Source organism: Panthera leo, chromosome C1, assembly GCF_018350215.1.
Source record: "Panthera leo isolate Ple1 chromosome C1, P.leo_Ple1_pat1.1, whole genome shotgun sequence".
Taxonomy (NCBI): domain Eukaryota; kingdom Metazoa; phylum Chordata; class Mammalia; order Carnivora; family Felidae; genus Panthera; species Panthera leo.
In genome coordinates, this window is record NC_056686.1 from 193,712,004 (window position 1) to 193,730,855 (window position 18,852).

An 18,852-nucleotide genomic window follows, 5' to 3' on the forward strand; every position below is an offset into this window, starting at 1 on the left:
GTAGACAGAGTCATAGATCCTTAACAATCTTACCTTAGTGCTTATTTGCTATCAAAGCATTTCACTACCGGAATTGTCTAATGAAATAATTTTATTGGTGAATTGTAGAAAGAGTAATAAATGATAGCTTGAAAAGTGCCTGGAAAGCTCAGGCTTCACTCCAGATGTATCACTTACTATGTATGTAACCTAACCTCTCTGAGTGTTTCTAGTTCTTTAAAATGGAGATAATAATACCACCTTATATGGCCTCATAGTGTGGAGTAAATAAGAATCCACATAAAGTACCCATTTTATAGTGAGTGCTTTATAAATTCAATCCTTCTATTCCCAACCAAAATTTTGGCATCAATAATAACATTTAGAAAGAGATAAATTGTGTGGTAAATATATAGAGGCATGATATATATACATCATTTGCTTACTTCCAAGGTTTTTCTACAGACAATGGAATATTACACATGTAAAAAAGCTTTGTAAGGGGAAGGAAGCCATAAACAAGTTTTTACATACTTTCCCCCTATCAAGTAACATACCTTTGCAAGGTACATAGTATGTTAAAGGATTTTCTGAACAAAAGATGGTAACATGCTCATAGTGACAAATCATGTTTGCTTATAGTAATTCACACAAAAGATACAATTTTTCATATAGTGAAAGTAGACTAATTCCAGAATTAATATGTGAACAATACTTTAGTGAAATAAATTATAAATTCAAGAGTAACAGTCTGTCATAACATTCAAATAGCAAGGACCTAAAGATGTCATAGCCAGAAGTGATCTACTTAGATTCCCTGGATAGAATGAGGTTAATTTCACAAAATTAAAACAATCTGAGAGTGAAGACAGATGTACAATATTAAAAAACTGAAAACAATAGAAATAAGACAAAGGAAAATAAAATATGCTACAGTAAAACAAAACTATTACTGAAAAAGCCATATCATTATGCTGATTAAGGATTTTTTTCATATTTGTTAAGTCCTATCACTTTCCTTATGAATTAAGAGGTCACTTTACATTTAGGTCATTCTCTCTCTCTCATTAATACATAAACTATCATTTAACAGATGTATTAAAAACTGTTAGGAAATAGTGTCCCTCATGAATCACTGGGGCTGTTCACTCCAACATCCTTTTGCCTTGGGATGATATTCAAAGTGGGTTCTTTTCCCCTCTGCCTGATGCCTGTGGATGTGAAATGGTGCCCAGCATCTGAGGTGAGATTAAACCCAGCTCAGACACGTGGCTAGAAGAAAAAGCAACGACACGTGGGTGGATGACATTCCCTAGGTCTCTTGTTTTGTGACCTTGGTAAATCACTTTCTCGGCATCTGTTTTGTTCACAATTCCAATACAGCATGGCCATCGTCACTTCCTACTGTTCCCAATCCTCAGGAAAAATGTAACTGATTTGACTTTTGCCGTAAGGCAAGCTTAAGGTGGTCATAAAAGCACAACCTGGAGCCAGACAGCCTAGGCTGGAAACTTCATGTAAAGGCCAGATGATCTTGGGCAAGTTCAACTTCTTGTGCCTTAGTGTCTTTATCTGTAAAATGAATCTAATAATTTACCGTATGTTATTATTGGGTTATTGTAAAGGTTAAATGAGTTGAGACAGTAGTTCCCCCCTTATCTGTGGTTTTACTTTCTGCGGTCTCAATTACCCATGGTCCAAAAACAGATGATTCGCTCCTCCTGACAAACCGTCAGAAGGTCAGTAGTAGCCTAACACTATGTCACAATGGCTACATCATTCGCCTCACTTCATCTCCTCATGTAGGCATTTTACATCATCCTAAGAAGGGTGAATATGGTACAATAAAGTACTTTAAAAGAGAAAGAGACCACATTTACATAACTTTTATGACAGTATATTGTTAGAATTGTTCTATTTTATTGTTAGTGATTGTTGTTAATCTCTTACTCTGTGTAATTTATAAATTAAACTTCATCATAGGTATGCATGTATAGGAAACAGTATATGTAGGGTTCAGGAGTATCTGCAGTTTCAGGCATCCACTTGGAAAAGACCCCCTGCAGATAAGAGAGGAGCACTGTATATGTAAAGTTCTTTAGTTTTTAAAAAATAAAAGAGAAAGAGAGCAGGGAGGGGCAGAGAGAGAGAGAGGGAGAGAGAGAATCCCAAGCAGGTTCTGCACCATCAGCACAGAGCCCAGTGCGGGGCTCAACCTCACAAACTATGAGGTTATGATCTGAGCCGAAATCAAGAGTTGGATGCTTAACTGACTGATCGACCCAGTCACCCCTGTAAAGTGACTTAAAAAGAATGTGGCAGATATTTGGTACCATATAGATGTTAACCATTATTAAATTTAGTATTGCCAACTTTTTAGCACCAATAGCCTTTTGAGTCAGAGTGAATAGATGAAGAAATCTACATTGTTATGATAACCTAGCAATACTAAGATTTTTTTAATTGGTTATTTGATTTCTTTTATAATATATGCTACTAAATATCTTCTTTCAGAATGACAATGATATGTAAAAATTATTTTTTGAGAAATTATTTAATAAAATGAGCATATTGTAATCTTATAAATTTTGCGATGATATTTCTTCCATCTTTGCAGCTAAGAGAAGCTCTCCTATCAACAGTCAAAGTCAAACCTGTGAATCACCAAATCAAGACCCAAGCCATCAAGAGGTGAGTTTATTGTGATCCTAGGAAGAAATGAGGTGGTCATTCCCTGGGTGTGGTGTAGTGTGAAAGATAAGACATGAGTTCTAGAATAATACTACTTGGTTTCAGATCAAGCTCCTACTCCTGAATATAAAACTTTAAGAAGTCTCAACTTTACTATCTGTCAAGTATGGAAAATAATTTTATGCACTTTCCCATTGTGGGAAGCCTGAAACAAGACAATGCATGACTGGTACTTTATCTTTGTGGCAAGTGTAATCAGCAGTGCTTTATCTCCATGCCTAGTGAATAATCAGGGGTGTTCTGTCTCAATGGTTAAAGTGTAATTAGCAGTGCTTTGTCTCAATAGCTAACATGTGACATTCAATAAATGTTAGTTATCATTATTCATCCCACATAAAGTATCAAAATCTTCTAATATTTTTTAGGCAATCGTAATATAGGTAAGATAATGCTGCAGCAGGTGGGGAGGAGGGAGAAAGTAGAAAGGAGGCATAATGTATAGTCCTATCCCTTAGGTAATATAAAATTTCATGAAAAATCAAGACGAATCCACATAAAAACAGAATATATGTAATAAAAAAAGACTATAATTCAGTGAAAAATTTTCAAGCATTCTTTGATTTGGAAAAGAAAGAAATGAAGGCCAGGGTGGTTTGAAGCCACATAGCTATGACTACTGCCATTAGCTTAGTGTGGTTTTAGATGACCTGTCTTCATTTCCAGTCCAACATGTGCAAGATACAATTTGCTGCTTTCCATGAACATTGGATCCTCTTTCTAACTGATGCATTACTGTCAGCAGTGTCATCATCCTTTTTAGCCTCAAAACTGGAAATTTTGGAGTCCTATTATAGCTAATGTTTACTGAACTATTGCTAAATATAGACACTGTGATTTATATGCTCTATTTTATCTATTCTAATATATATGTATATATATATATATATGTATGTGTGTATATATATATATATATATATATATACACATTTTTTTTACTTTTAACGTACGTGAAATCAGATGTGTTTGATTATGTTGACTTCTTAAAATCTCCCTGCCTGGTAATGGTACTAATATGGTTGTCATTCTTGTACAGCATGAATTTGTCATTTCTGGCATTTAAATTTGTAGAATTGGGATTAGTGGCTTAGAAAAATATGTCAGAGGGAATAGTGGAGCACTCGTTTAAGAAATAACATTTTTGACACAGAGGAAGTTACTCTATAGAAAGACATATATCAAAAACTCTGAGTGGAATTTTTTAAATTTTTTAATTAAAAAATTTTTTAAAAATAATCTATTGTCAAGTTAGATAACAAAAAAGTGTGTACAGTGTGCTTTTGGTTTTGGGGGTAGATTCCCGTGGTTCATCGCTTACATACGACACCCACTGCTCATCCCAGCAAGTGCCCTCCGCAATGCCCATCACGCATTTTCCCCTCTCCCCCTTGAGTTGAAACTTAGAAATTTCAAGAATACCTACATCAATTTATTTCACTTACATCTTCCTTTTTACATATACACAGAATGGATGTATAATCAAAAGCTACACCTAAATAAGTCTAAGATAGTGCTTGTAATAAGTATATTAGAGAAAGTCCTCACTGGAAAGTGTCCTAGTTTAGCTAACGGAGTTTTTTTTTTCCTTCTTAATTGCACATAAAAAAATGGTGTATCTTATAACTGCTGACATCTTAGATACAACAAAATATATCTCCTGTTTTGTACTCCTTAGTCCTCTCAATTTGATTTCTTGCTGAGTCACGTCGTTTTATCTTGTAATGTGGCTCAGATGTGCTCTTTATTCTCTACGCCCGCCACTGCCCTCTAAATCCAGGTCCTCAAAACTAGATTGCAGCTGGAACCACCTAATTGGATTTTTCTACCTTTAGCCTCTCCTGCTTCACATAAATACCACTTAATAATGCCTGACTAATCTTCCTAATGCATCATTTATTTATTAACTTATTCCACAGAGGCTTATCATATGCAAGGTGCCATTCTTTCTTTATATCCTTGTTCCCTAGAAACCTCTAGTGGATTTTTTTTTCCATCACTTCAAGACCAAACTCCTCTCCCTGCCTCTCCGTGCCTTCTACCACCTGGCAACATTTTTCTTAAGTGACTTTGTTTACACCTTCAGTTATTTAAGCCCTGCTTCCAATATACAGAGCATGCTTCTTTAGCCTCTGGGTCTTTGCTCAGATTGTTTCCTCTAAGTGGAATGTTATCTTTCCTCCTCATTGCCTGTCTACATTTTATCTTTCTTTTAAGGACCAATTAAGATTTCAACTCCCCCATGAACTCCCGTCTAATTATTCTAAATCTGCACTGCCCAATATGGTAGCCACTAGGCCCATGTGGCTACTGAATACTTGAAATAAGGCTAGTCTGGGGGCACCTGGGTGGCTCAGTCGGTTAAGAGTCAGACTTCATCTCAGGTCATGATCTCACAGTTGGTGGGTTCAAGCCCCGGATTGGGCTCTGTGCTGACAGCTCGGAGCCGGGAGCCTGCTTCAGATTCTGAGTCTCCCTCTCTCTCTGCCCCTCCCCACTCATGCACTCGTGCTCGCTCTCTCTCTCTCTCTCTCAGAAATAAACATTAAAAAAAAAAAAAAAGAAATAAGGCTGGTCTGAACTGAGATGTATTGTAAGTATGAAATGTTCAACTGAACTTTGACAACTTAGGAGGGGAAAAATGTAAACATCTTGATGATAATTTTTATAGCAATTACATGTTGAAGTGATAATTTGGGGTTACACAGAATATATTGTTAAAATTAATCTCACCTATTTCATTTTCTAATATTTCTAATCTTAGGTGTGTGTCTCATGTTTTGTAGCTTGTATTACATTTCTGTTGGACATGCTACTCTAATCTACATTCATTTGTCTTAAAATTTAACCATAAGTTCTTGATTTCAAGGTTCAGGTTTATGCAATACTTTTTATCTCTCAAATTGCCTAACATGAGGCACACATAGCATACTCATGCTAAGGGAGTTTTCGATCTAGTTCGGAAGACTTATTTTATGAAATTTTTAGCCGTATTGGTCCCTCTATGCATCATTACTGGACAGTGCTTTCTTATTTTACATATGAAGATGGAAATTATAAGGACTAAAGTACTATGATAAGCTGAGGGTCTTTACACTTGAGTGAAGAATTTCATCTGTAACACCTATGGAAAGATAATGTCATATTTCCTGAGCAGAGTTACATTTATTAGCTAAATGTAATTAAAACAAACTACTCTGTAAGAAAATGACTGAACTTGTGCATAACAAATCAGAAAAAAGATCATCGTATCCAATTGGAAAAATGTATCACATCTTCCTTTAATGAGTGATGGTACTATTCAGTTCATCTCAGTATTGGCATATCTTTGATGAGTTTTTGGTTTATAACTCTTCCCCGGAAGCTACTGGATATAAAAGTTAAAAAGAAAAGAATCAAGGGCAAAATGAAATAACATATATGAAAGTACTCACCTGAATGCTTAAAATGGTATACATTGTTCTCTAGAAGTGTTTCCATTCCCTCTTAAATGAAGGCAAAGTCCCTTGGTCTATGACATTGTAGTTAGCTGTGTTACAAAGAAAAATTTTCTATTTTAAAAAACAATGTATGTCATATGATAGCTAATTCTAAAGGATATACCTAAAGAAAAAATAAAAAGAAGAACTAATCTGCTATCTCCCCCTCCCGAAGGGATTCCAGGTGGTCTGTGAAACATTCCAGTCAGATCCCATCTCTCCCAAGGCCACCATTTCAGGCTGCCACCGTGGAAACTCCTTTGATGGAAGCCTGTCCTCCCAAACTTCCCAGGAAAGAGGCCCATCACATTCCAGGTACATGATTGCAATGTTCGGGGCAAAAATATTTCCCTGGTCACTCAAAGTTAGATATACGTATTTAGCTACTTGCATGGTCTCTGTTCCTTAGTAAGTGTCAGTGCATGATATGTGTATTCTTGGTCATAGTATAATTAGATTAATAATTCCAGAAATGTGCTATGAATTATTCTCATTTAAACAAACTTGGGTGGAAGTGGGCAGACATCTGATAATGAGATGTCTGAATTAGATTATATTTTAAATATTTAAATGCAGAACCTCAAATTATGCTATCAAATACCATGCTGCAGGGATGTGACAAGATCCGCTAATTTAATGTGTAAAAATACTTTATCTGATCCTTGTATTAAAATGGATGCTTTTAAAGTATGCATAGAGAATTGAAAAGGCTGTTCTTTGTAAAGGCTACAACACCATCCTCCTTACCTTGTGTGTGTGGTAAATTTGCTTAAAAATGCCTTCCCTTGAGACAAACATTAAGCCACTTCTTGTTCTCCATTGAAATGGTGGAAGACTGAATTTATGAGGTTTGCTTTGAACCCAACTAGAAACCACACTTAACTGCCAGGAGTCCCTGAGACTGTGTATCTCTACACTCGAACTTGACGTGTAATTTACATGCCATAAAATTCACTTATTTGAAGTATACAATTTAATGACTTTTAGCAGATTTATAGAACTGTGCAGCTACTCCAAGAATCCAATTTCAGAACATTTCTATCACCCAAAAATATCCCTTATACCCATTTCAGTCTCTCCCAGATGATCGCCCTGCTGCAGATAATCACTTAATGTATCTTCTGTCTATATAGTTGAATTTAATGGAATTTTCAAATACATTGAGTTATACCATATATGATCTTCTACATCTGGCTTCTCTCACTTAGCATAATACTGTAGAGGTTTATCTACATTACAGCATGTACAAGTTGTTCCCTCCTTTTTACTGCTAAATAGTATTCTATTGTATGGATATATCACATTTGAGTTATATACCAGTAGATGAATACTTGGGTTGTTCTGACTTTTTGTTTATTATGAATAATGTTGCTATGAACAGTTACATACAAGTTTTTGGGCAGGCATATGTTTTCAGTTCTGGTATCCTAAGTAGATACCTAGGTGTAAAATGGCTGGGTGGTATGGCAAATTTATGTTTAATTTTTTAAGAAACTGCCAAACTCTTTTCCAAAATGGCTGCACCATTTTACGTCCCCATCCGAAACGCATGAGGGATCATTGTTTCTCTATATCCTTGGCAGCACTGTCTCTTTTCCTGTAGCCATCCTAGTGGGTGTAAAGTGAGATCTGATTGTGATTTTAGTTCATATTTTCCCTAATGACTAATTGTGTGAAGGTGCTTATTAGCTATTTGAATATCTTTTGTGGTGAAATGTCTATTCAACCCTCTTGCCCACATGTTAACTGGGTTGTTCATCTCCTTATGATTGAATTGTAGGAGTTTTTTAATATATTCTGGATGCAAGTCCTTTCATCCATGGACTTATCCACAGATATTTCCTTTCAGTTTTATCTTACCTTTTCATTTGGTAATTTTTAAATGATCTACCTCCTTCTGGCACCAGAACCAGGCTACATGGGCATAGCATTTTTTAAAGATTTCTTAGAATTGTTGAAAGCATGAAGTTATATGAATATAATTGCTTTTTAACCCAAATACTACTATATTGTGCTTTTAAAAAATAATATGCAAAGAGTTTATCTTTGTGTCTTTATTTTGGACTTTAAAATAGGCAAGTGTCCTAGTTGAATGATCTTTTGCTGGTTGAGAATATGAATGTGACAGTAACATTAGTTGTGTAAGCAGAGATTGTATTTTTTCATAGGATTTACTGTACTAGGTCATTAGTGATAATGGGTACTTAAAATCATATAATTTTTTTCTTTACTTATTTATTTTGAGAGAGAGAGTGGGGAGGGACAGAGAGAGAGAGAGAGAGAGAGGGAAAGAGAGAATCCCAAGCAGGGGTTGGGCTCAAACCCATAAACAGTGAGATCATGACCTGAGCAGAAATCACCAGTTGGACACTTAAATGACTGAGCCACCCAGGCGCCCCTAAAATCATATCATTTTTTTCTGTGGAAGAGCCCTGTGAAGATAACCAACTCCATCCTGACAACATTTTCACCACCTGAACACTTTCAGCAATGAGGAATTTTGTACTCTTGAATGAAGTTCATTTCATTTTTAGATAGCTCTATTTAGTGTCATGCCCTTCTTATATTTGACCAAAGTTTGCTTTTCTGTAATTTCTGACTATGGTTCTTATATTAGTTTTCTACTGCTGTGTAACAAATTACAACAATTTACTGGCTTAAAACAACTTACATTTATTATTTCACTATTTCTGTATGTCAGAAATATAAACACAATTTAGCTGGGTTCTCTGCTCTCGGGTCTGACCAGGCTAAAATCCAGATGTCAGGACTGACTGTGGTGTCATCACAGGCTCAACCAGGGAAAGATCATATACAAGCTGCCTCAGGTTCTTGGCCGAAGATTGAGCTTCCTGTTTCTGTTTCCTGTTGACAATTGTCTGGGGCCTACTCTCAACTTCTAGATGCTGCCCACAGTTCACTGCCATGTGGCCCTCTCCATAGTTACCTTACAACAGGGCAGAGAAAATCTAATTACAGCCTACGACTACAGAAACTTTATAATATAACATAATCACAGGCATGACCTCTCATCACCTTTCTGATATTCTGTTGGTTATAAGAAAGGCACAGATCTACCTACACTCAGGAGAAGAGGATTATAGAGGGTGTGACAACCATCAGATGGGAATCAGGAGCGGCTCTCCTAAGTGTGTTTACCACAGTCCTTTTAAAGATGTAGAGACGCTTCCCGTATTAATTTTCCACTTATTCAAAAGTCGCTATTATGAATCTCACACACACACACACACACACACACACACACACACACACACACACACCAAGGCTTCCATTTTATTTGATAACAACAATAACTCACTAACAAAGTTGTCAAGGGCATAATTAAATCAGATTTAGGGAAAAGGTAGTTGTTTTGGTTACAGACTTCATTTTAAGTATACAATATAATTCAACAATTCTATACATTTCTCAATGCTCAAGATAAATGTACTCTTAATCCCCTTCACCTATTTCATCCCTCCCCTACCCACCTCCCCTCTGGCAACTACCAGTTATCTGTATTTAAGAGTTTAGTTTTTTTGGTCTTTTTTTTCTTTGTTCATTTGTTTTGTTTCTTAAATTCCAAATATGTGTGAAATGTGAAATCCTATATGGTATTTGTCTTTCTCTGACTTATTTCATTAGCATTATACCTTCTAGGTCCATTCATGTTGTTCCAAGTGGCAAGACTTCATTATTCTTCATAGCTAATATTCCATTGTATATATATGCCACATCTTCTTTATTCATTCATCCATCTATGGAGGGACACTTGGGTTGCTTCCATGTCTTGGCTATTGTAAATAATGCTGCAATAGACATAGGGATGCACGTATCTTTTCAAATTAGTGTTTTCATTTTCTTTGGGTTAAATACTCGATATGGAATTACTGGATCCCTGTAATTCTATTTTTAATTTTTTGAGGAACCTTCATACTGTTTTCCACAATGGCTGTACCAATCTGCATTCCCACCAACAGAGCACAAGGGCTCTTTTTTCCCCTACATCCTTGTCAACACTTGTTATTTCTTGTCTTTTTCACTTTAGCCATTCAGACAAGTGTAAAGTGATTTCTCACTGTGGTTTTAATTTGCATTTCCCTTATGGTGAGTGATGTTGGGCATCTTTTCATATGTTTATTAGCTATCTGTATGCCTTCTTTGGAAAATGTGTCTATATAGATACTTTGCTCATTTTTAATCAGATTAGGTTTGGGGGGGTATTGAGTTGTATACATTCTTTATACATTTTGGATATTAACGCTTTATTGTCTATATCATTTGCATATGTCTTCTTCCATTCAGTAGGTTGCCTTTTTGTTTTGCTAATGGCTTCCTTCTCTGTATAAAACCCTTTTACTTTGGTGAAGTCCCAACAGTTAAATTTTGCTTTTGCTTCCATTGCCTCAGGAGACATCTTCACAAATGTTGTGATGGCCAGTGTCAGAGAAATTACTGCCTATGTTTTCTTCTAGGAATTTCATGACTTCAGGTCTCACGTTTAGGTTCCTAATCCATTTTGAGATTTTTTTTGTGTATGGTGTAAGGAAGTGGCCCAGTTTCATTCTTTTGCATGTAGATATCAGTTTTCCCTGCAACATTTGTTAAAGAGACTGTCTTTTCCCCATTGTTCATTCTTGCCTTTCATCATAGACTAATTAACCATGTAAGCATGCGTTTATTTCTGAGCTATTTTGTTCTGTTGATCTATTTATTTATTTTTGTGCCACTGCCATATTGTTTGTATTACTATAGCTTGGAAGGATATCTTGAAATCTGGGATTGTGATACCCCAGCTTTGTTCTTTTTCATGACTGCTTTGCTAGTTAGGGTCTTTTGTTTTTCCATAGAAATTTTAGGATTATTTTTTCTAGTTCTGTGAAAAATGGTGTTGGCATTTTGGTAGATATTGCATTACATTTGTAGATTTGCTTGGGTGATACGGGTATTTCAACAGTATTTGTTCTTCCAATCCATATCTTGTAAGTATATGTTAGACATAGGTTGTAGCAGCATCAAAGTTTTGTCCTTAAAGAGCTGACTTTCTTTAAAGGTAGACAGATAATGGGGCGCCTGAGTGGCTCAGTCGGTTGAAGTTCTGACTTCGGCTCAGGTCATGATCTCGCGGTCTGTGAGTTTGAGTCCCATGTTGGGCTCTGTGCTAACAGCGCAGAGCCTGGAGCCTGCTTCGGATTCTGTGTCTCCTTCTCTCTCTGACCCTCCCCCATTCATGCTCTGTCTCTCTCTGTCTCAAAAATAAATAAACGTTAAAAAAATAAAATTAAAAAAAAATAAAGGTAGACAGATAAAAGAGTAATTGAGTAAAATTACTTGTAGACTTCTTTAAGACTATGAAACAAAAGCAAAGTAAAAGGATGAGAGGTAGGTTCTTTTTCATTGAGACTTGAATGATATAAAAGAGACAATCTCAGGAAGATCTGAGAAGAGAAATGTAGGCAGAAGGAGCACATCCAAAGGTTCTGAAATGGTAATAAACTCAGCATGTTTTGGGAACATCAATAAGGCAGTGTGAACAGGCAGTAGCACTGAGCAAGAGGGTACAATGCAGGTCAGAGAGGTTGTGAGGGGTCTGATCACATGGGAGCCAAAAGGCCATGTTAGGAAGTTTGGCTCTGTTCCAGGCATGATGAAAAAACACTGGAGTTGTTGGAACAGTGGAGTGACATTAACCAAATTGCATGTTTTTTTGTTTGTTTGTTTTTTTTTTTTAATTTTTTTTTCAACGTTTTTTATTTATTTTTGGGACAGAGAGAGACAGAGCATGAACGGGGGAGGGGCAGAGAGAGAGGGAGACACAGAATCGGAAACAGGCTCCGAGCCATCAGCCCAGAGCCTGACGCGGGGCTCGAACTCACGGACCGCGAGATCGTGACCTGGCTGAAGTCGGACGCTTAACCGACTGCGCCACCCAGGCGCCCCACCAAATTGCATGTTTTAAAGATCATTTCGGAGAGTTCATGGAAAATAGACTTGGGAGGCAAAAGTGGACCCAGAGACTAGTTAGGAGACTGTTGCAATGGCCCAGGTGAGATAGTATATGCCTTGGTCAAGGTGGTAGTAGTATAGGTGGAAAGGCTGAGATGAGACTGAAACTGGGATTCATTTACAGGGTAAAGCTTACATGACTGGATTTGGGGAGTGAGAAAAAGAAAGGAGTCAAGCATAACTGAAGATTTTGGCTTGAGCAGTTGCATGAATGGTGATTAAATTTGTGAGATAAGGAAAGCGGATAAAAAGTTTATATAAAAATACTTGAATCTTCTTACTTCCGTGTATCTCCAAGGCCACCACCATCATTCAAGCCTCTCATTTCCCTGTGCCTGGAGTACTTCATTAGCCCACTGATTCACCTCCTGTGATTCAATCTTGCCACCATCCAATATAGAACATACAGAGTAAAAATAAAAAAACAAACCATGACACTTCTACTCTTGAATTCTTTTAATGCTATCCATTGCTATCAAGATAAAATTCAAAATCCTTGAGGTACCTCTCAAGCCCTGCGCATCATTTGGCTGCTGTCCAGTTCTCTAGTGTGACATTATACTGCTACCCACACCTCAGTGACTAAACTTCAACCTTTTTTTAGACTTTCAAACTTCCCCTTAGCTCTGAGATTTGGAGTATGTTATTCCATCTGTCTGCATCGTTCTTCCATCTATCTTCACTTAACCAATTCCTCTTCCTTTAAGACTCAATCTAAATATGATTTCTTTACTCCCTAGAGAGGCTTTGGCAGATGTTTAACACTTTCACAGAACTCCATGTTTTCTCTTACAGCATGAGTAGCAAACATGATATAAATAGTTGTGTGACAATTTGTCTAATAGTTATCTCCTCCACTAGACTGTAAAATCCACACACAAGAGAAAAGACCAAGTCTCTTCCACTCCTTCCTCTCTTTAGTACCTGGTACATGACCTTCAGTGAAGTGTACTGAATAAGTGAAAGAGTTTAATTTTTATAACATCCATGAAAAGACCTTATTCCTCTTTTAAAGATGAGGAACTGAAGCAAAAAAAGATTAAATGGTTCCCCCAAGGACATACACAGGAATTGGAAAAGCTAGATTTGGGCCCATTCTAACCAACTCCATGGTCCACAATCTTCTCTCTTACCTCATAAAGAGGTAGGTCTAAACCTTTCCATATATTTTCTTTGGCTTCTCTTCCATGGCCCTCTAATTTGTCCTTTATTTCTACTAACTCAGAAATTAGTAAATATAGGACCAGATATGTGATTTTCATATGTCTGCATCTTTTATAGACTTACCAAGAAACCCCATTGGAGTTAAACCAGTGTATCAGTTATCTGTTGTTGCATAACAAATTACTCTGAGGTTGAGTGACTTAAAACGGCAAACATATATTATCTCACAGTTTCTGAGGGTTATATATCCAGACCACCAGCTTTGCTGCAGTCTTTTTTGGCTCAGAGTCTCTTATGAGGTTACATTTAAGATGATGTCTGGGACTGCAGTCATCTGAAGGCATGATTGAATTGGAGGATATGCTTCTAAGATCACTCTGGTGGCTTTTGCCCAGATGCTTCAGATTCAGATGCCCCTCCATAAGGCTGTTCACAATATGGCAGATGACTTGGCACAAAATGAATGGTGTGTGTGTGTGTGTGTGTGTGTGTGTGTGTGTGTGAGAGAGAGAGAGAGAGAGAGAGAGAGAGAGAGAGAGCTGGGGGCGGGGGGTGGAGAGGGGTCTTTTATAACTAATTTCAGGAGTAATATACCACTATTTCTGTCATATTCACACAGACCAACAGAACATATTTTAGAAAAAAACTGTACAAAGCATGGTCAATGGAGAGATCTTAGAATCTGCTACTATAGTTTGCCTCTGGTCCCTAGTGATTTCCACCTCTTCCACATGCAAAAAAAATTTGCTCTCACCAAGATTGCCAAAATCTCATCCAATTACAAGATCAAGTCAAAGTCCCGATCTCATCATCAAAATCAGATCTAGTTGCAAATAAGGTACCTCATGTGTACGATTTAAGCCAATTCCTTAATTATAGTTCTTTTCAATCCATGCATCTGTGAACTAAAGAGATAAGTTATCTGTACCTAAAACACCCAAATACAATGGTGGAATAGGCACATGATAACTGTTGTGAACATGCCTATTCAAAAGGAGAACATAGGCACTGGTCCATAGCAAGTCTGTAATCAAGCTGGACAAATATTGGAAAATTCTTGATTAGATCTCAGTCCTATTCTTGCCCATGGCTCTTAGCTCCACCCTCTGGGCTATTGATTGCATGCTCTAGGTCAACTTTCATTTTTTTAAGAAGGATAGATGTGTTTATAGCTGAGTAGTTTTCTCAGCTTGGTTCCTGCCAGTAAAATTTGGGGGGTACAAAGCCTCTTTTAATTCTATACTGCTTTGGCAGTGTTTTTGTTACATATTCTTTAAAAACTTTGGCAGTCTAAAGTGAATCTTATTGGGCCCCAGTAGAACAGACAAGTCTCTTTAAGGTAATCCTTTCTCTAACTTGGAAGAAGGTTGACAAACAACACCCTTAAGTTTCTTTGAAACCCCCCCTACTTTTTTACATGTGAGTCACACTTTCAAAACCTTGAGTTGGCCTTTTGTCTCATGGAATAATATTCGGAGGCAAGACCTTAGATCATTCTGAAGGCCTAAAAAGATTTTACAGCTTCGCCCTTGACTTTATCTTTAGACCATGTTTTTCCAGAAATGCCCTAGATTAGATGTTTGCTCAGAAGTCATTTCTTAATTTTAGCATTACTTCCCATCTGGAGAAGCTGAACGTTTTCAGAATCATCAAGTCCTAGGTCTTTAGTTTTTAACAGTTCTTCAGTTAGGTCATATCTTTCAATCTTCTATAAGCAGCAAGAAGAAATCAGAAGACACCTTCAACACTTTATTTGGAAGTTTTAATTGGATCATCTATGCTCTTAAGCCTGTTTCTTTAACTTTCCACAACACAGCAGGCAGCTTTTGCCACTATATAACAAGGATCCTTCTTCTTCCTCTTTTCAATGTCATGTTCCTTACTTCCCTTTAAGCCCTTAAAGGGCTCCAACAGACTCCTTAAAGTTCAGGATTTCCAGTAGTAATTTGTGCAAGGCAATTTATGCTTTTATTTTTTAACACACTCTTCAAAGCCTTTACAGTCTCTGCTACTGCCTGATCCCAAAACCATTTCCAAAATTTAGGATATTATCTTGGTATTCAAGTCTGTATTCTCTATCAATTGCTATATAACAAATTACCCCAACTTCTCAAAAGCTTAAAACAAAAAACATTTATCATCTGACATAGTTTCTGAGGGTCATGAATCCAGAAAGAGCTTAGCTAAGGGGTTGCAGCTCAGGGTCTGTCAAGATATTGCCTAGGGCTGCCATCATCCAGAAGTTCGACTGGGTTTGAGAGTCTGCTTTCAAGATCACTCAGATGGCTGTTGACTAGAAGCTTCAGTTCTGCAGCATCTGGGCCTCTCCATAGGGCTGCTCATGACATGCTAGCTAGCTTCCCCGAAAACAAATTATCGTATAAAGAGAGGGAACAAACAAGATCAGTGCTTTGGTGTCTTTCAACCTAATCTCTAAAGTGACATGTCGTCATTTCTATATGCTGTGGATCATGCCAACACTGGTATAGAGAAGGGATCACAGGAGGGTGTGAATACCAAGAAGCAGGAATCATCGGAGCCTATTTTGGAGGCTGGCTACAACAATGATGATGATAATGTCACCATAATTTTATAGGTAATTATTACAACTATATCTGTACATTTTCTTCATTATTGAGTATTCTCATATTCCTCCTTCACTAATTCTGTTCTACACAATTTCCAAAAAGGTTAAGTGTAAGTAGTTTCTTACCTCAAATACTTTGGCCTGACTTTTAAAAATTATTAAAAACAATATCAGGGTGAAATCTTGAGGTCTTAAAATATCTAGGAGCTTACAGTTTTACATATTTTTTTCAGCCATGGTATGCATTAGAAATTTGCAAATATAAATAGCATGTGATATTTCTTTGACAAACTGCAAAGTTCAAGGTTTCCTGTTTGTGGAAGAATGTTGTTTTTTCCATTCTCTGAGATTACCACACTCAAGCATCTATATGCATATGCATTTCTTGACGCATACACACAGTCACCCACAGCACACCCACACTCACATATGTGAATTAGACATGAATCAGTGGCACTTTAAAAGAATGAATTAGGTCTTCTCTCTGCCTAACTGCAGTGGCTGGTTACCATGGAAATGATGCATAAGGTAGACCTTTCAGAAAATGCTAATGTTAATATGTCTTTGTTGGAAGAGTTCATGTATTAATCAGAAATGAAGAGAACTTTAATAATAAAGCAATGCAAATAGCTTAGAAACAAAAGCTGTCTGCTCGGATCAAACAAATACAATTCATCATCTCTTTTGCCCTGACCTTGACAGGACAGAACATCACTCTTCCCTGAACTCTGCAATCAGTGAGCAGGTAGCTAGTTTTTTTTCAATCAATGTGAGATTTCATCTTCAATTACCATATGCACAGACTTAATTTCTGCTTTGTTAAATATTGTATACAGTCAAAACTGATTTCTACAATTCTCTGCCTCCACAGATTATTATTTCCAGAGTGTTTTTCTGCCTTGGATGTTCTCTACTAGCATCCCCCAACTCTAATTAATAATAACTTGATTTCCTGAAGCCATAGTTACACGGAATATATATAAAAGAAATTCTTAGCTTTTTGACAGCCTTTTTTGATCATAGTGTATTATTTATTTTATGCATATAAAAGAATTATATGCTAATTATAGAAAAAATTTAAAGGTATAAAAAAATTTTTAAGTAAATATCATCGATGAGCTCATCAGCAGTATTTAAACACCATTAATTTTTTGTATGTATAATTCTCTTTGTTATTTTTATAGCATTCTCTTTGTTTATTACATAGCATTTAGAATAAAAGTTGTCTTCATACTTTTATAAAATCTTCATTTTTTTCTACAAAATAACTTACAGAACAATAGAATATTAGTTAGTAAGAACATTTCTACCATATCACACAATGATAGCCCCCATACCATCTTTTTCCAGTTATGTAAGTTTTTCTCTCATGTATTAATTAGATTGCTAATTAAAATGACTTTTACTGGTTGTTTAGTGACAAGACGATTGTCTGATAATGCTGTCATAAGTGAAATTAAACATTTATTGATGATTCTTGCTTTTTATTGACTACTCACTCCAGTATAGCTCACACTTTACGATAAATAAACTCGTGCTTGAATAGCACCTCAAATGAAGGTACTTTGGATTATAAATATTTGCTACAGAATGTTCCTCATTGTTGTTTCAAATGGAGTCTCTTTAAATGTTAAGCAATTGAGATGTGAATTTACTTAACAAATTTTTATTGCCTTAAAGACTCCTTTTCAGTCTCAGATCACAGCCTTGTTGGTGGACTCTTGCTGTCATGCAGTCCATCCTTAGCTGAACTGACATGATTTGTCAGGAAGTAGTTAATGACCATGGGACTCCACTGTATAGTTAATAATTACTTTCATCAAATAAATATTGTAGGTAGAGAAAGACATAAATTTAGTCATCTGGCACCCTTAGGGACAAAACTGTCAACATATCATTCCAGTTAGTGTTTCCATATAGGAATTATTTTGGATGTTGGCCTATCAGTACAAAAGTCATGCATTGGATGTTTCTCTAGGGCAATTGTCCTCTAAGCTTGTTAAGAGTGTTTAAGAATTGCCTGGAGATATTATCTAAAATGAAGATTCCTGAGCTCAATCTCCAGCAATTCTGGTCTAGTAAGTCTGGGGTAGGACCTGGGAATGTGCATTTTTAACAACCTTTCTTCTCCCTATCCACTTGGGATTCCCAGAGAAGTTGTCCACTGACACTTCAGTATATGGAACACTGCTCCAGGAATTTGAAATAATTTTTGGAGCTGCCTAATCTCATTTACAGAGTAGAAACATTTGGGGACAGTGAGGTATGGGGCAAGAAGTAAAGGGTAAAGATAGCTAGTCCAGTGGGGGAAAATAATTCTGTTGAACTAGTAATATCTCCCTTAATCACAGCAACCTAGCCAAGAAAACAATAGTTTTCACAGGCTTTTATAATAAGCCCAATCATTGTCACAAATGCTTGATGACCTAGAATTACCCAGCTGGTTGCCAGCCAGCCTCATACTTTGTTTTTTCCTTATAAATCCAAGACTATAGCATTGGGGGGAAACTTCTATTCTTCTAGGTATAAAGGACAGGCTGAGAGGAGTGGGCTAATCCATGCTTTTTTAAGAAAGAGAAGTGGAGGTGAGGAGTGGCAGGAAAAACATTGAAAACCTCTTAAGAAAATGGTAGAAATGAGAATCAAGTTTGTTTCTTTCCCTCAAACTGAGCTTGAGGATGTAATCAGTCAGTTTCCTCCTGTAATCTCAGGAAGAAACAAGTGGCACACTGGTTAATTTGAGAAAAGGTTACAGCACGAGTTATCTACAAAGGTTGGACAGGATGTAGGGAGGCCACAAGTCCATGCCCATACTCCAGAAAGACAATCGGCTCTGGGCCCAGAGGGGCAACAGAGGGAGCAGTTGTGGAGGGAGTGAGTAACAAGAGCTGT

The 18,852-nt window shown here is 36.8% G+C and overlaps 1 protein-coding gene across 3 annotated transcripts in view; it reads left to right on the forward strand.

Annotated features, from left to right (window-relative positions):
* The window catches only part of UNC80 (unc-80 homolog, NALCN channel complex subunit), a 223,804-nt gene that overhangs the window by 15,989 nt on the left and 188,963 nt on the right, over positions 1-18,852 (forward strand). For all 3 annotated transcript variants that reach the window (XM_042953135.1, XM_042953134.1, XM_042953136.1), the window contains exons 6-7: positions 2,597-2,670; positions 6,379-6,518. In XM_042953135.1, coding sequence (XP_042809069.1) covers positions 2,597-2,670; positions 6,379-6,518 — 214 coding nt within the window. The remainder of the gene's footprint in view (positions 1-2,596; positions 2,671-6,378; positions 6,519-18,852) is intronic.